The 15,963-nt window shown below is 36.6% G+C and overlaps 1 protein-coding gene across 2 annotated transcripts in view; it reads right to left on the reverse strand.

The window, feature by feature from the left end:
- Positions 1 to 15,963, reverse strand: part of ITGB3BP (integrin subunit beta 3 binding protein) — a 56,647-nt gene that overhangs the window by 957 nt on the left and 39,727 nt on the right. The window contains exons 5-8 of one of the 2 annotated variants that reach the window (XM_070403360.1): positions 15,759 to 15,837; positions 14,328 to 14,421; positions 13,034 to 13,093; positions 5,866 to 5,916 (exon numbers count right to left, since the gene is read on the reverse strand). In XM_070403360.1, the coding sequence (XP_070259461.1) occupies positions 5,867 to 5,916; positions 13,034 to 13,093; positions 14,328 to 14,421; positions 15,759 to 15,837 (283 nt within the window). In that variant the 3' untranslated portion in view covers position 5,866. Of the gene's footprint in view, positions 1 to 5,864; positions 5,917 to 13,033; positions 13,094 to 14,281; positions 14,422 to 15,758; positions 15,838 to 15,963 lie in introns of those variants that run through there. The other variant, XM_070403362.1, reaches the window with a different exon arrangement.

Below are 15,963 nucleotides of genomic sequence, written 5' to 3' on the forward strand. Positions count from 1 at the left end.
AGAGTCTATATATATATTCTTCTTTTTATTTTTTCCCCCAATTTTATTTTATTGTTTAAAGTATTACAGATTGCCCTAATCGGTTTGGCTCAGTGGATAGAGCGCCAGCGGACTCAAGGGTCCCAGGTTTGATTCCAGTCAAGGGCATGTACCTTGGTTGCAGGCACATCTCCAGTAGGGGGAGTGCGGGAGGCAACTGATCGATGTTTCTCTCGTCGATGTTTCTAACTCTCTATCCCTCTCCCTTCCTCTCTGTAAAAAATCAATAAAATATATTTTTTTAAAAATAAAAATAAAGTAGGATGTGAGGACAGATGCGACATCTGTCACCCCCGTTGATCGCCAGGGTTGATTCGGCTGATCTGGCTGGCTAGGCGGGTGTCCCCCTCCTCCCTCACCGATCCATGTGCGTCCCTCCCGAAGCTGCGCGCTCAGTCGAAGAGGACGACCCCCCCCCCGCCCCCCCCCCCCCCCCCCCCCCCCCCCCCGGCCCAGGAGAGGACCGGTCTTCGGTCAAGGGTATACGAGTAGCTGCGCTCCCCTGCTAGAACCTCCAAACAAGTTCTCAAGGTCCAAAAATAAAGTATTACAGATAGTAGTACATATGTCTCCTTCCCCCCAGCCCGCCCCCTGCATTGACCTTCCCTATATATATTCTTCTTATCCTATAAGAAGATCGGTTGCCAATTAGACAATCAACTTCTACCAACTCTGGTTTGAATCTGGTCTGAACTCCTATAGAAAACTGAATCACTCTAATATCCTTATATGTTATTGATACACAGTTATCAGAACTAATGGTAACACTATAGAAGGAAGGAAGGAAGACCAATTTATTAGTTACTATGGGGGAGGCACTAATTATTTTGTACCATACCACAGGTAAATGTTATCAGTCCCATTTTATAATTCAGGTTTAGTGGAAGCACGTATCTTGTTTAAGGCCACACAGCTAAATAGGTAACAGAGCTGGTGCTGGACATTTAATCCAAACCCTGTTCTCTATGACAATGCCAGTGCCTGTAAAGATGTTTCATCAGCTGACCATGGCTGCTAGGAAAATTGTGTTGAGAAAGATTCTGAGGCCAAATTCAGGATCCAGCAAAAATAAATGCCTTGATCAATGTGAGGTATGTTGTAGCATAAGAGTAGGGAGGGGCACTATGTTATCTCTACACTGCCATACTGTTCTAGAGAGGAATATCTCAGAACACAAATAAAAAGCAACCCAGTGATGCAGTTTATGAGCAGCATTTTGACAGGATTCATTGTTCATACAGTTATTCTTTCTGAAACATTTTGGATTGCTCCTTCACCGGTCCACTTCTGCCTAATGAATAAAGTCTGAACTCAGTAGCCTGGCGGTCACAACTGTCAATGATGGGGCTGAACTCTACCATTCAATTATTCTGATTTTCTGCCTTTTTATTCACATTTTCTCTGCCTACTATGTTTACACAGCCTGTTAAAATTAGTAACTTTTCATTTTTCAAATGCCAAATTCCTAGTAAAGTGCAAAGTTTCCATTACTAGGGTCTGGCTGGCCCTCTGTCAGCCATAATGTAGAGAGGAATAACTAGAACTGACTTTAAAATCATGAACCCTTACAAGCGACCTCATTAAACCACCCTGAGGTGATCTGTCTGTTGTTTATTACTATACCACTGCTTATTCTTCATTTGGTACTTGGAGAAGAATGTTTATACTTCTCAGTCTGAAGAGGAAGGAACTTCTGTTAACTCTTTTGCTTTCTATACCCCATGAAAGTGACACATTTAAATGGTCAAAGTCCAGAACACTGGTCCACATGTTACTACTAATAGGACATGCCACTACTCTATACAACACTCTTCCCCGCTATTTTGTTTTCCTTTTACTGTCTAGTCTCAAGTCCAAGGGGTCTTGGTGTTCCTAATTTAATGTTGAAGAGACCAGCCCATTCTACCTCCTACAAAACATATAAGGCAGGTGTGTGGTCTTCACTGTTGCAGAGGCACATGGACATGGAGTCTATTTCAAAGATCCAGCTTTCTTGTCAGGTTCAGGAGAGCACACAGAGTTCCAGATTTAGACTCATGTGGAAGAAGGGAGGTCCCACTTTTGCCTTAGGCACAATCCGTATTAGTGACCCCAAGCTTCTACCAGAGAACCTCCTATATTGGAGATTATCAGTTACTCCAAAAATCAAGTTGATACTTCAATCCTCTTTGGACTCAATCCTTTTGTGAATTTGCTGTTGCCCAGAGCCCTAAAAAGACGAAGGGTCTGAACTTGTAGTACTATCATAGCTTGCCATATATTATTATTTCATGTGTATAATAACATAAATCTGATATTCTTAGCTTAATTACTAGGTTTCACAAGGTTGACATTATACATGGTGCTGTTTATATTAAGCCTCAAGCTGCTGTTAATGAAGTGATTTACCCACATTATTTCTAGATAAAGCATCCCAGTGTCCCCTACAATATTATCTCACTAGAGGCCCGGTGCACAAATTCATGCACCAGTAGGGTTCCTCAGCCTGGCCTGTGGGATTAGGCCGAAACCGGCTCTCTGAAATCCCCTAAGGGGTCCAGGATTGCAAGAGGGGGCAGGCCAGGCCGAGGGATCTCACTTGTATACGATCGGGCAAGGGAGGGATCATGGGAGGGCTCCAGGGCATGTCCAGCCTGTCTCAGTCCCGATCAGCTGGACCCCAGCAGCAAGCTAACCTACTGGTTGGAGCATCTGCGCCCTGGTGGTCAGGGGCAACTGAGCGGCCTTAGCATATCATTAGCATATTACGCTTTGATTGGCTGAATGGATGACCGGACACTTAGCATATTAGGCTTTTATTATATAGGATTATTTGATAAGACTTCATTTTTTTAAAAATCTTTACCTGAGGATATTTTTCCATTGATTTTTAGAGAGAGTGGAAGAGAGGGGGAAAGACAGAAATATCGATGTGAGAGAAACACATTGATTGGTTGCCTCCTATACTTGCCCCTACTCCAACCAGGGCCCAGGCCAGGGAGGAGCCTGCAACTAAGGTATGTGCCCTTGACTGGAATGGAACCTGGGACTCTTCAGTGCGCAGGCCAGCACTCTAACACTGAGCCAAATTGGCTCGGGCAAGGCTTCACTTTTTAAAGGCTCTGGGAGTGAATATGTATGGGGTGGTTCTCCTGACTGAGAGCAGAAGCTGATGTGCAGACAGAGAAGTTGGCCACAGTGGCACCACGGATATGATCACTGATAGAGGTTTCCAAGGCATAGGACAAAATCATATAGTTTAATGCCTTCCCTTAGTCATGCCAGTTGGGCAGCTATGACAAATGCATAAAAGAGCAATGAGAACACAGAAGAGAGGAATCTGAGGAAGCCTCCTGTAAGGTGAGTTATAAGCAGGTTTTGAAAGATGGGCAAAATTTTGCCTTAACCAGTTTGGCTCAGTGGATAGAGTTTAAGCCTGTGGACTGAAGGGTCCCAGGTTCCGGTCAGGGCACATACCCAGGTTGTGGGCTCGATACCCAGTGGGGTGTGTGCAGGAGGCAGCTGATCAATGATTCTCTCTCATCATTGATATTTCTATCTCTTCCTCCCTCTCCCTTCCTCTCTGAAATCAATAAAAATATATTTTTAAAAAGCCACTCCTTTAAAAAAAAAGATGGGCAAAATTTTGACAATGCTGGGGGAAAAGGTATGCCAAATAGAGGAGACAAGAACAATGGTAAAGAAATGAGGAATGTGTCTGGAGAATGGCAAATAATCTGGAACGACTGAGGCACAATGACAAATTGGAAAGGCACATTGTGGTCAGATCAGGGAGAGTTTTTAAATTTGGATTTTACGTGACTATGGTAGAGTAATATCTTCTAAAGCATAATTTGTCCAGTAGTAAGACAGGCTATATAGAAAAGGGACCAAAGGGCAGAGAGGCAGGTTACAATGGGGATGATGATAATCTGGAGGAGAGGTAATGAAGAAATAAACAAGTGTAGTAGGCATGGAAAAGAGAAGTAAACATTTTTGGAAGTGATATGACATGGCAGCAGTTTGGATGTGGGAACAAAAAGAGAGACAGAATTTTGAGGTTTTGAGCCTTAACATTAGATGAACACAAACCCTAGGAAGGTAGAATAAAGAACAGTTGAGGGGGGGATGAAATCAGCATATTTGGGGGATAATGTATAGCAGCTGAGATGTGGGTTTATATCAGGAGGAGGATCACAAATAGATTTGGAAATAATATACACTAAGGTAAGAACTATAGTCAAGGAATGGATGATATCATGAAGAAAGTACCCAAAGAGAAAAGAAAACACAGTCAAAAGAACCCAGGGAAATACCTCAAAAGTAAGTCAAGTTTCATTTCACTGTTATTTCTCTTTGTTGCTTCCCACGGAAAAGGAAGTTACCTGGTAGGTCAACCTTAATTCTTTCAAGTTTTTTGAAAGTACTACTCAAATTAAAGACTCAGAAGAATACCCCTAATATGTAATGATCTTTACTAGATTCAATGATCGCAAAGCTATTCCCAGTTCCTCTAAAGGTCACTAATGAGACTGTCACACACTAAATGTGTTTGTTCACTTGTCCAATGTGTAACTGTGAATATGTATTTATGATCACCATCTAATAGTTTTCTGTTGGATTTCCATGGATCAGAAATTTTATAAAAGATTTAACCCTATAATAACTACATGTTTCCATGTGTGCACATATGATATCCTTACTGATTAATAGGATCTAAAACCTTTAACCAGTAGTGAAACTCGACATTCACAGATTACTGCAGTACAGTGGGCAAGAGTACTGACTGACACCAAACCACACAGGTTAGTATCCTGCCTGTCTCTTAGGTAATTCTGGAACAAGATACTTAACTTCTTTGTTTCTCAGTTTCCTTACCTATAAAGACAATAACTATATCTACTTCACATAAGTTATTGTGAAGATTAAATGGGATATCTATGAAGAGCTTATACCAGTACCTGGTATACTGAAAGTGCTCAAATAAATATTAGCTGTTATTATAAGCTATTATTTGTTGTGTACAACAGAATGAACAATTTAATGAATGAAAGTGACATTTACTATATAAGGTGCTTTGCAGATATTTTAAGAAGAGCTAGTTTGTCAGGAAGCAGATACCAATTATTTGAGATACCATTTCCAAAGAAATGCATTTTCAGAATAGAATCAATTATTTCATTTTGCATTGTTTCTAAGAGATAGCAGCAACATCTGGTTAGCTTCTAAGAAAATTAATACTGATGCCACTAAGTTTGGGATAATGGTAGTTCTTAATGTGAACCTTCAATTACAGGTAGAGTAAACACTAATAACACATCATGACTCATATTGCTTCTAGCTGGCTAAGTTATAATAAGCTATTTAGAAATATGTCATATTTTACTTGTATTGCTGAATCCACAGGAATTGTTTTAAAGAAAAGGAACAACTAATTAATACGTAATTAATCAATTTAGCACATTTGCAAATTGATAGACTTGTTATATCTTGTTCAGACAGATGTGCCGTATAACTCACCTGTCAGTATCTAGTTAGATATTTCTACTAAAGGTACTCAATTAAGGGCCCTCTTTATATTTACTTAGATATCCTCGCTCCGAATTATACTTAGCCTGGTCAGATCAACAGTGCTTTCTTAAAATCAGTCTCTAACTCACAGATTTTGTCAAACTTCCCTCCTACTGTTTATCAGAACAGATTAAATATAATCAACTAAAGCTCCAAAGCACATGGGCATAATTTCTTTGTAGACACTACTAAATTTGCTGTCAATAAAATGTTTCCATCTAAACAAAGCAGTGAAATTTAATAAGGCTATACTTAATTAGAAAGGTGAAGCATTACCTCAATTTAAAATGGCCTTCAGGAATTCATAGCTGTCAAGATGACGTAACTCTGTATGAAAGAAAAAAGTTTTTTTTTTCAGAAAATAATTCAATGCAAGTTGTCACAGTATATGATGCAGAATAAATGCTGAATCAAAATGAAATTAAAATAAAGAGCCCAAACATAAAGTTTTATTTTACATTATAATTAGCAGCTTTGGGGCTATAAATTCTCATTTCAACTGATTTGCCCGACTCTGTTTCAGAATGTATATTTAAAAATTTAGGATGAAAACTGCCAAGAGATTTATTATTATAATGTATGGTTATGGTTTATTACAATTGTCTTTTGTGCTAGCTTCTATGATTCTTGTCTTGTTCATTAGTGTATAGAAGAGTGCCTGGCTCATAGTAGGTATTCAATAAATGTTGAGTGAATGAGGCATTAAGGAGATAGCAATTTGTAAGTATTTGAAAATATTTTGGTAATTCCTTTAAAAAATTCTTAGAGTGCCCATTTGTTTTTATTCATTCCCTGAACATGCACTGTGGACCTTCTATCCGGGCTCTATAGTAGGCTGCGGGGCTACAATATAGAGATGGCTTTTATTTGTTTGTGGAGGAAGAGCCCAGAAAGAGCCCTGTAAACACACAATCACAATACACAACACTGTAACGTGATACATTTATAAACATTCAGACAAGAGTTGTAGAAGCCTAGAAGATGAAGCAATTTAGCTTGGAGAGTCTCACAGAGAATGTGGCACCTAAAACTGGCCTTAAAGAATGAGCAGAAGTTTACTAGAAGGAGAAGAAAGAAAGAGCAACCCAGGTAGAGAGAGAAGCAGTAGAGAGGCCTGGAGTCCCAATTTGTGAATAGCATGAATTAAAATGACTACTTTCCTCCTACGTGAGGTCTGAGCTGAAGGAAAAAAATCACCTAACATTTACTTATTACACAAGTTCTGCTTTAAACTATATAATTAGCTATATAACACTATAAATATCTATTATTACATATGTGTTTAAAATATATAAACCACTTAGAGAATTTAACTAACTTTTTTTTTGAGGAGCTTTTCTGACTACTCTAAGTTAAAATGGGGAAAAAAAGTTCAACTGTCAGGTGACATAAAAGCAATTTCTAATAAATGTGCCAGAATAATTTTTCTCCATCTCAAGAACAGTTAGTCTTCAGTCTGTTCATTACTGTCTTTTTATAGTATTTTTATTTAATAAAACCTATTAAGACTACCATACAAATCTCTTTACTTATGCTTTTATCTTTTAGCTGATCAATTTTTATATTGCTGACATCCCTTCTTCACCATTTGCTCATTTAAAAATTCATAGTATGTGAGCTATGTCTCTGGAGAAAATGTCTATAAAATTTGTTACAGCTGGCAAATGTGTATGAGTCAGTGATAGCACATGACTAAATGCTTCACAGAAAATAAAATTTGTTTCTGTAGTAAGCAGAACTGTTTAAATGTTATTTATTTTTATGTTTCAAAGAAAATATATTGTGAAGTGCTGCATTGATTTAATACGCAACAATGTCTGTGTACACGCTGTAGAAAGAAAATTTATGAAACCTTTGCACAACTCCTTTAATTGAATTTTCCAAATCTCTCACCACACACAAATAATCAATATCTTCTGCAGAGAAAACCAGTCAGAATTATTACAGTCTTTCGTTTCAATTTTGTTGTCATCAGCACATACAGAGCACCTGGATATTTGTAATGTCTGGTAGCAGGTTATTTATACCTCTTAAACACATAATTGCTTATAAATGAATTCAAGTCTATGGTTTAATTTTTTTAAATGATTACTTACTTAAAAGATAAAAATTATCATACTTCTAGTATAATATAAATAAATTTAAATTATGGAAAAAATTCCTTAAAAGGCTGTGAAAAGTAATAAAGTAGTTTTTCCTTAAATCCTAGACAAATATCAAGTAAGCAGTTGAAATGTATCCCTCAAACAGTGCTAAATAATGTAAAAAAGGGCATTATCATTATTACAAGGAAAGGTATAACCCAGGTACAGCTTACATGACAGCTGAACCCTTACAAAGAACTGAGGACTACAACTGTACATTAATGGATATTTGTGTGACCAAAACTAATATCTCCATTTTCTAAAAATCTTCTGATAAACTTAGAATGTTGAAGCACAAAGGAAATTTTTGTTGTTTCTCCTAAAACTCTTAATGTCTAAAGATTAAACTTCAGTGCTTTTAAAACTGAAGTATTTGTTCGAAAAACAATATTCTTTAATTGTTAAGATATAACCGAAAAAAACACCCTTTTAGGAGTAAAATTATTTAGCTGATATAATGAATACTTTTTTCAAGATTGTGTGGGAAAAAGAACAACATATTTTTAAGTTGAAAAATACTTCAGTGGGTGGTTAGAATGAAAAGGCAATATCAAACTATTTTATAGTCTTAGAACAGAAAAAGTTTAAAATTTGTCCTGTAGTCCACAAATTTGAAAACTTTAAAATCCTATAACTAAGATGAATTTTACAATGTAAGAAACAGTTAAGTTAGCTAAAGAAAACAGAAACATTATAGTCTGTGCTTTTCTTTTTAAGGCTCGCAATAGAAATGCTGAAATATTTTGTATTACAAACAGCTGAAACAAGCAACTTTTTTGAACAATAGAAAGTTCAGATGGTTAACATTTCATTTAAAATATGCATACTACAACCTACACAATTATTCTCAAAAATAATAAAATATGTTTTGGACTGAAGTTAAGTGTCTAGATTTCATATCTTGGCAACTGCTCTATAATTTGCTTACATTCTTTTCAAAAACATTTTGTTTACTGGAAGTAGCAGACACAGACAAACAATGATGGCATTTTCTAATATCTCCAGAAAAAATGAAAATACTAAGTACTATATAATGCCATCTATTGACTTAGGGATATTTGTATCAAGTTGTTTTACGTTGAGGATGATTATGTAAAGTAAATTTTATGCCTTACCATGTGATGATAATGTGACATTCCGTCTCTATCAACCCATTGAATGGTCATGTTTTAAATGGTCAGCATAACAAATTAAAAATAATTATGAAAATTCACATCCAAATGTAATAGAAAAAGAACCTTTCATTTCATTATTTTTCTAATAGTCATAAAGCCAATATTATTAAGGAAAGTGAAGTTAGGCTTACTTCCTAAGTAACTTAAAATAAGCCTTCCTTTGTTTAAGAAATTTGTAGTTAGCAAACTATAAAAAACCTAGAGTGTATTATACACTCAATCAAGGCATCCCCTGATTTGAAAACTATAAAAATCTCAGTGTACTCTTTTTAATTTTTTTGAATAAGTTATATAAAGTTTTAAGAATCGGTGTCAGATGTCTATTTATTTAAAGCATTAGTGTTATTTTTACAAGTATACTCCTGTGCATGTAATAAAGACTGCAACTGATGCTAAACAAGCCAGCAATGAAATTTAAAGAATATACAACTAAGGGACCAACTTGAAGGGTCCACTACAGCATTAGTCTTGGAATTCTCCTGGTATTGTCTACTTTAACTATTCTAGGAAAATTTTATAAGAATCTGAAGGACATTCCTCTTCTTTTTAAAAAATATATTTTTATTGATTTCAGAGGAAACTGGAGAGGGAGAGAGAAATATTAAGGATGAAAGAAAATCATTGATCAGCTGCCTCCTGCACATCCCCTACTGGGGATCGAGCCCACAACCCAGGCATGTTCTCTGACCAGAATAGAACCGTGATCTCCTGGTTCATGGGTTGACGCTCAACCACTGAGCCACACTGGCCGGGCTGAAGGACATTCTTTTGATAATGAAACAAGTATTTGTTTATTCTCATTTCATAATTACCTAATAAAAGAAATCTAACACATATTACAGGGCTGGATTTTTATATTATATATCTCCTAACTATATACTTTCCAACATTATGAAGATATACAAAACATTTTTAAATTTAGACAATTCTAGGTAACAGCATACCAAAAGAAAAAAGTAGAAATTTCTATAAGATGTTCAAGGCCAGGTCTCCAAATAAGAAACATATAAACAAACTAGTTTGAGATATTGGACAAAACTAACAAAGTCCTCTTAAAATGAATGTATGAATAGAAAGAGTTTAAAGTTATTAGCTTAGCAAAAAATTCACATATATATGTGCATGTCTTGCTGCACATCAACTTTAACCAAAAAAATAAAACAAAACAAAATATGCCACCAAAATAAAAATCCTCTATAATAAAAGCCCAATATGCAAATTGTCCCCTTGGGTGGTCATTCGACCAGGAGACTGGGAGTTTGACCGCTTGCTATGACATGCGCTGACCACCAGGGGGTGGTGTGGAATGTGACGGGTGTTGGCGATGCGCTGCGACTTCTTGCCAGCTACCTGGGGGCGAGTGTGATGGGGATGGAGGTGCAGTGAGAATGCAGGGTATCCGCCAAGCTCACTCTCACTCCCCCTGCGACTCTCATGTGCTGGGGAAGCCCCTGTGCTCAGGTGCTGGGAGCCCATGAGGAGCCCGTCCCACACCCACGCGACCTCTTCCAGGTGAGCTGGGCAGCAGCCACCAGGACCACAGGGGCCAGGTCGGGCTCCCCGTGGGTTCATGCAGGAGCTGGTCGGTGAGGCTGGCCGGGAGAGAGCATGCTGCCCACCCAGCTTCTGTGCGGTGCTGCTGGGTGACCCAGAGGCCAACAGTATGCCCCGGCCTGCAGCGCCCGGCCATGCTCACTGCATCTCTGTGTGGGGACTCGGGCACCATGCCTCAGGTGTAACGGGCCTCACGGGGGGCCGGGGGCCCAGAGGTCAACTGGGACCTGCCCTTCCATGCCAGATGCTAGCGCTTTGATCGTGGGCCACGCCTAGGGACCGCACCCGGTCACCGATTTTGTGCACCAGGCCTTTAGTATACACGTAATACTAGGAACCACATAAAGAGAAAAAAAGAAAAGCACCCAGTAAAAATATATAGCTCAGCCCTGGCCAGTTAGCTCAGTTGGTTAGAGCGTCATCCCAATATGCCATGGGTGTGGGTTTGATCCTTGGTCAGGGCACATACAAGAATCAACCAATAAATGCATAAGTAAGTAGAACCACAAATAGATGTTCTCTCTCTCCCCCACCTTCCTCTCTAAAATAAATTAATTAAAAAATATATTTCAAACTCAAATTATAAAGAAAATAAACTTCAGTCTTATTTTTCAGGCATTACTTCAAAATAGTTAAAGAGTTACTAAAGGTTTGAATACCTTAGGAAATATAAGGAGCTAGTGTAGTTCATGCCAAGAAACTGAAATGGAAGATGACATATATTCTAGTATATACAATATATATTAAAATATAACGTATGTTATGTACATACTAACTCAATTTTCATTTAAACCACAACAAAAAATCAATGCTTATAGAAATTTAAAAACACGATTTAATGATACAATCCTCTCTATGCATGAAGAAATACTTAGTCCTTAGGGAAAACTTGGTAATGGCTAAATCAGTTTTAATGCCTAAACATTAGAAAACAGATTTAAGACCGATCATGCATAAACACACAAAGAATCAGTATATACTGGATAACTGAAAGGCAAGAATTGTTTAACATATGGAAATAAGTTTAACGTCTTAATAAATGTTTAGGGAAGGAAACAATTCTTTTGGAAAATTTTTTCCATTAATTATCAGCAGTGAAAATTCACTTATTTATTCTATAATTTTCCATACCTCATTTTTCAAAACTGTTGGCAAAAGCCAAGTATGTAAAGCCTCATTTTAATTAGTCCCAGGAAATCACAAATTTAAAAGAAAATCACACAATTGGCATAGGATATATAGAGTCAAGATTTCTTCTAACTGGGAAATAATAAATGTTCCAATTTCCTATTATAATTCTCTAAAACTTGTCACGTTTAGAGAGAATGAAACCACTGAAACCCATATATCAAGTTCTCCAGGCAGGAGAAAAGAAATCTCAAGCCTTTTAAGAAAAGGGCTACCATCATGTTCTTAAATGCTTGGGATCACAATGAAGTTAGCTGCTCAACTGAATAGCTCAGGAAGCCTGCTCAGCTCCCTTCCCACAGGGGTTCTGGAGGCGGGGGTTCTGCTGGTCTGCTGTGACTGAGCTGGAACCCACCAGCAGGGAATCCTAGTGCTTTCCACTGCAAAGTCATCACCAGCTGTTAAAGATCCTAAAACACAGTCTAACAGAAGAGATTGGCTGAACCAGTTTCAATTATGCTTCATGTCTGAATCTGAAAGCTGGGATGACTGGATGATTTGATTTGTTTTAGGAAGAGGCAATATGGAATAATGAAAAGATCATACTTTTTGAGATCAGACTGGTCTTTAGTTGGAATCCTTTCTCTGACACTTAAGTAGCAGTGTTTGGACAAGTTACTTAACATTTCTGTGACCTTGTTCCTTATCTGTAATGGCAATAATAGCAGCTATCTTACAGAGCTGCTGTGAGGATAATAATCATAGTAATTATTGGTCCTCACTAGTCATCATTGGTACTCAAAAATGATAGATTAAAACATGGCCTACCCACGCATTTCAAGGCCTGCCTCTAGTTTTTAGTAGAGATTGCTAAATGGCATTCATGTCAGTGATATTAAAATGATGCCTCTTAAGCTGGTTAGAAGGTTTTAATATTTAACAGCCCATGATTATTTTGCTTACTGAGGTTGGCTGTGCATGTGTTATGGGAACTTAAAACCTGCTAATTTAATTACCTATACTGTTAAATGCTCAGAAGCATAAGAGTTAACAGTAGATTCAACATCATTAATGATCTGAAAGTTTTCAGAACACCGGTTACAAAGTAACTTTATGCTTTGCGTCTCCTTCTAATTCACCATTAAAACCTGCTATACATTAATGCATTGTTGCCCCATTTATCTGGATTCTCAAAAAAGAACTTTTAATAAAACTACAAATCCTGAACTGAAACGTATATTTCAAAAGATATTTTAAAAGTTCAGTCATCAGTGAAGTTGAGCTCATCAGACCTGGTCTTCTGCTAAATGCAATATAAAAATTTTCAAAGAAGATTCCTGGTCTTTTAAGAGTACACTAAAAGGCTCATAATGATTGGTTTTAAATGGTAAAATGAGATGAAAGGATTCTTTTTATATAATAAATTAAAATACAACTTTTTACCTTTGTTAGGAGGTTCTGAACTCTTCTTTTCAAACAGTTTTTGTTTTATTACTTTTGTCACTAGGAGGAAAAAAATGTTAAGAATTAACATGGAACATGAATAATTTCTCATGTTGGAATAAACTTCATGAAAAAAAATTCAAAGTAATACATATGCATAGGTAGCAAATACAAAATGCAGTACTTTATCATACTACAATAGGTCCTTGGGTTACGTTGGAGATCCGTTCCTACGGTGTGACGTAACGTGATTTTCGCCATAAGTCGGAACCCACCTTCATAAGCACCTACGTACCTCACATGGAACACATACACAGCAGTAATGAAGTCTAACAGTAAAAAAATTTTAAAAAAAGATAACAATTCCTGACCTTTACTTGTGGGAAATAAATAATAAAAAACATAAAGTACATATGTACATACGTCGAAATGGCGGAACTTTTTTTTTTTATAAATAAATGGGAGATGGTGACGTAACCACAAAACGACAGAATCCGAGGTAACCCGAGGACTGTCTGTATATTTAAAGAATGAGCACCACATAAAAAAAACTCCAATTACAGTTTTGAAGGTACATTCTTTCCCTTTACATTAAAGAGGAATCCCTGAAATAACATATCCTGGGGTAAAAGATAGGTGGCTTCTTATTCTTTAAATACTATTTCTATCACATTTCCAGTAGTGATATATATAAAGAAGTCTATCAACAAGTGGATAAAAAAGCTGTGGTACATTTATACCATGGAATACTATGCAGTGGTAAAAAAGAAGAATCTCCTAGCCTTTGAGACAGCATGGAGGGACCGTAAGTGCAATAAGCCAGTCAGAGAAAGACAAGTATCACATGATCTCACTCATATGTGAAATCTAATTAACAAAATAAACGGATGAACGGAGTGGATCCAGAGACATGGAAGCATGGACCAGAGTGTGGAATCTCAGATGGAAGGTGGGAGAGGATGGATAGGTGGGAGGTGATCAACCAAAGAACTTGCATGTACATATGTATAACCCAATGACACAGAAAATAGGGTGGTGAAAGCCTGGGGTGGGGGTGGGCTAGAGGAGGCCAATGGGGGGGGGGGGTGGAGGGGATATATATGTAATATTTTCAAAAATAAAGATGAAAAAAAAGAATATTGGAAAAAAAATAAAGAAGTCTTTTAAATTTGGGAGAATTAATAGGCTTGTCTCTAGATAGGCTTTATGGCTAAAGTTGAAAATATTAAAATACTTATCTAAGCTTACAAACAAGGAATGGAGAGACACCATTGTAAACTCATAGTCTTCTTACTTAGTTCTTTCGTTTTCTTCATTTCTCTTTTTAAGAAACATGGTCCATAAGAGATACCAATGAGATTTTGAAGCTTTCTACTGTCCTTCAAAGCCTAAAAGAAAGTCATTTTAAATGAGTTAAGTAAGTTCTCTTCAAATATAGTATTACTGACAACTCTAATGAAAATATTGTTTCCTTCATCTGAAAAACTTAAACTCTATGGTAGGAAATTTTCTGGTAGGTCAACTATATTATGAGTCTTAAAATGCTTGCATAAAAATAATTTATTAATTAAAAAGACTAAACATAATCTACAAATTTACATTTACATGTGAAAAAGATAGGTATTACTAAAATATTATAGTTTATTAATGTTCATAAAAGAAAGGAAACTGCCATGAAAAGTAAATTAAACATATCCCCTGCAAACTCTTTCCTGAATGGGATTCTCCAATCTGGGGCTTTTCTCCTATTCTCTGTTTTCAAATGGGATAGTAGAATTATGAAATATTATATGCCATATGTGCCAATATATTGGACAATCTGGACTAAGTGGAAAATTCCTAGAAACATACACTTTTCCAAAACTGAAACAGGAAGAATTAGAGAATCTATATAGACAGGTTACAACTAGTGAAACCGAAGCAGTCATCACCAATCTGTATTCCCATCAAAAGTAAAAAACAAACAAACCAACAACAAAAAAACACTACAAAGAAAGAAAATTATAGGCCAATATCCCTGATGAACATAGAAGATAAAATCCTCTACAAAACATTAGTAAACTGGATCCAGCAACACGTTAAAAAGTGCATACACCATAATCAAATGGGATTTATTTCTGGGATGCAAGGTTGGTTCAATATCTGCAAATCAATAAATGTGATACATCACATAAACAAAATGAAGGATAAAAATCACATGATCATATCATATCAATAGAGTAAAAAAAAGCATTTGATAAAATCTAGCATCCATTTATGATAAAAACTCTCAGCAAGGTGGGAACAGAGGGAACACATACCTCATCATAATAAAGGCAACATGACAAACCAACAGCCAACATCATATTCAATGGGCAAAAACTAAAAGCATTCCCCTTAAGATGGGGAACAAGGCAGGGATGTCCTCTTTCATCACTCTATTCAACATAGTACTGGAAATCCTAGCCACAGCAGTCAGACAAGAAGAAGAAATAAAAGAAGGAAGAAGTAAAACTGTCATTACTCACAGAGGACGTAATACTGTATGTGGGGAACCCTAAAGATTCCACCAAAATACTACTGGAATGAGAAATGAATTCAGTGAAGTAGCAGAATATAAAATAAATATCCAAAAATCAATTGCATTTCTATACACCAATAATGAACTATCAGAAAAGGAAACTAAGAAAACAATCCCATTTACAATTGCATCAAAAATATATAATATGCCAAAAAAAGCGCAAACCTGTGTGATACTTAAACCTTGCGTTATTTCCATGATTTCCTCTGATGATTTCTCAACTTCAGATAGCAACACCATTAATCTATGAATAAAGAAAAATATTGTATTCAGCAAGAGGATCAAGCATTTAAACACAAGTCATTTTCAGAGCTTTAATTCTTTTTTAAAAAAGGATTTTACATTCAGTTTCCTATTCATTTTCTTTACA

Source organism: Myotis yumanensis, unplaced genomic scaffold (genome assembly GCF_028538775.1).
Source record: "Myotis yumanensis isolate MYYU_CA2020_CCGP unplaced genomic scaffold, mMyoYum1.0.hap1 SCAF_2, whole genome shotgun sequence".
Lineage (NCBI taxonomy): Eukaryota > Metazoa > Chordata > Mammalia > Chiroptera > Vespertilionidae > Myotis > Myotis yumanensis.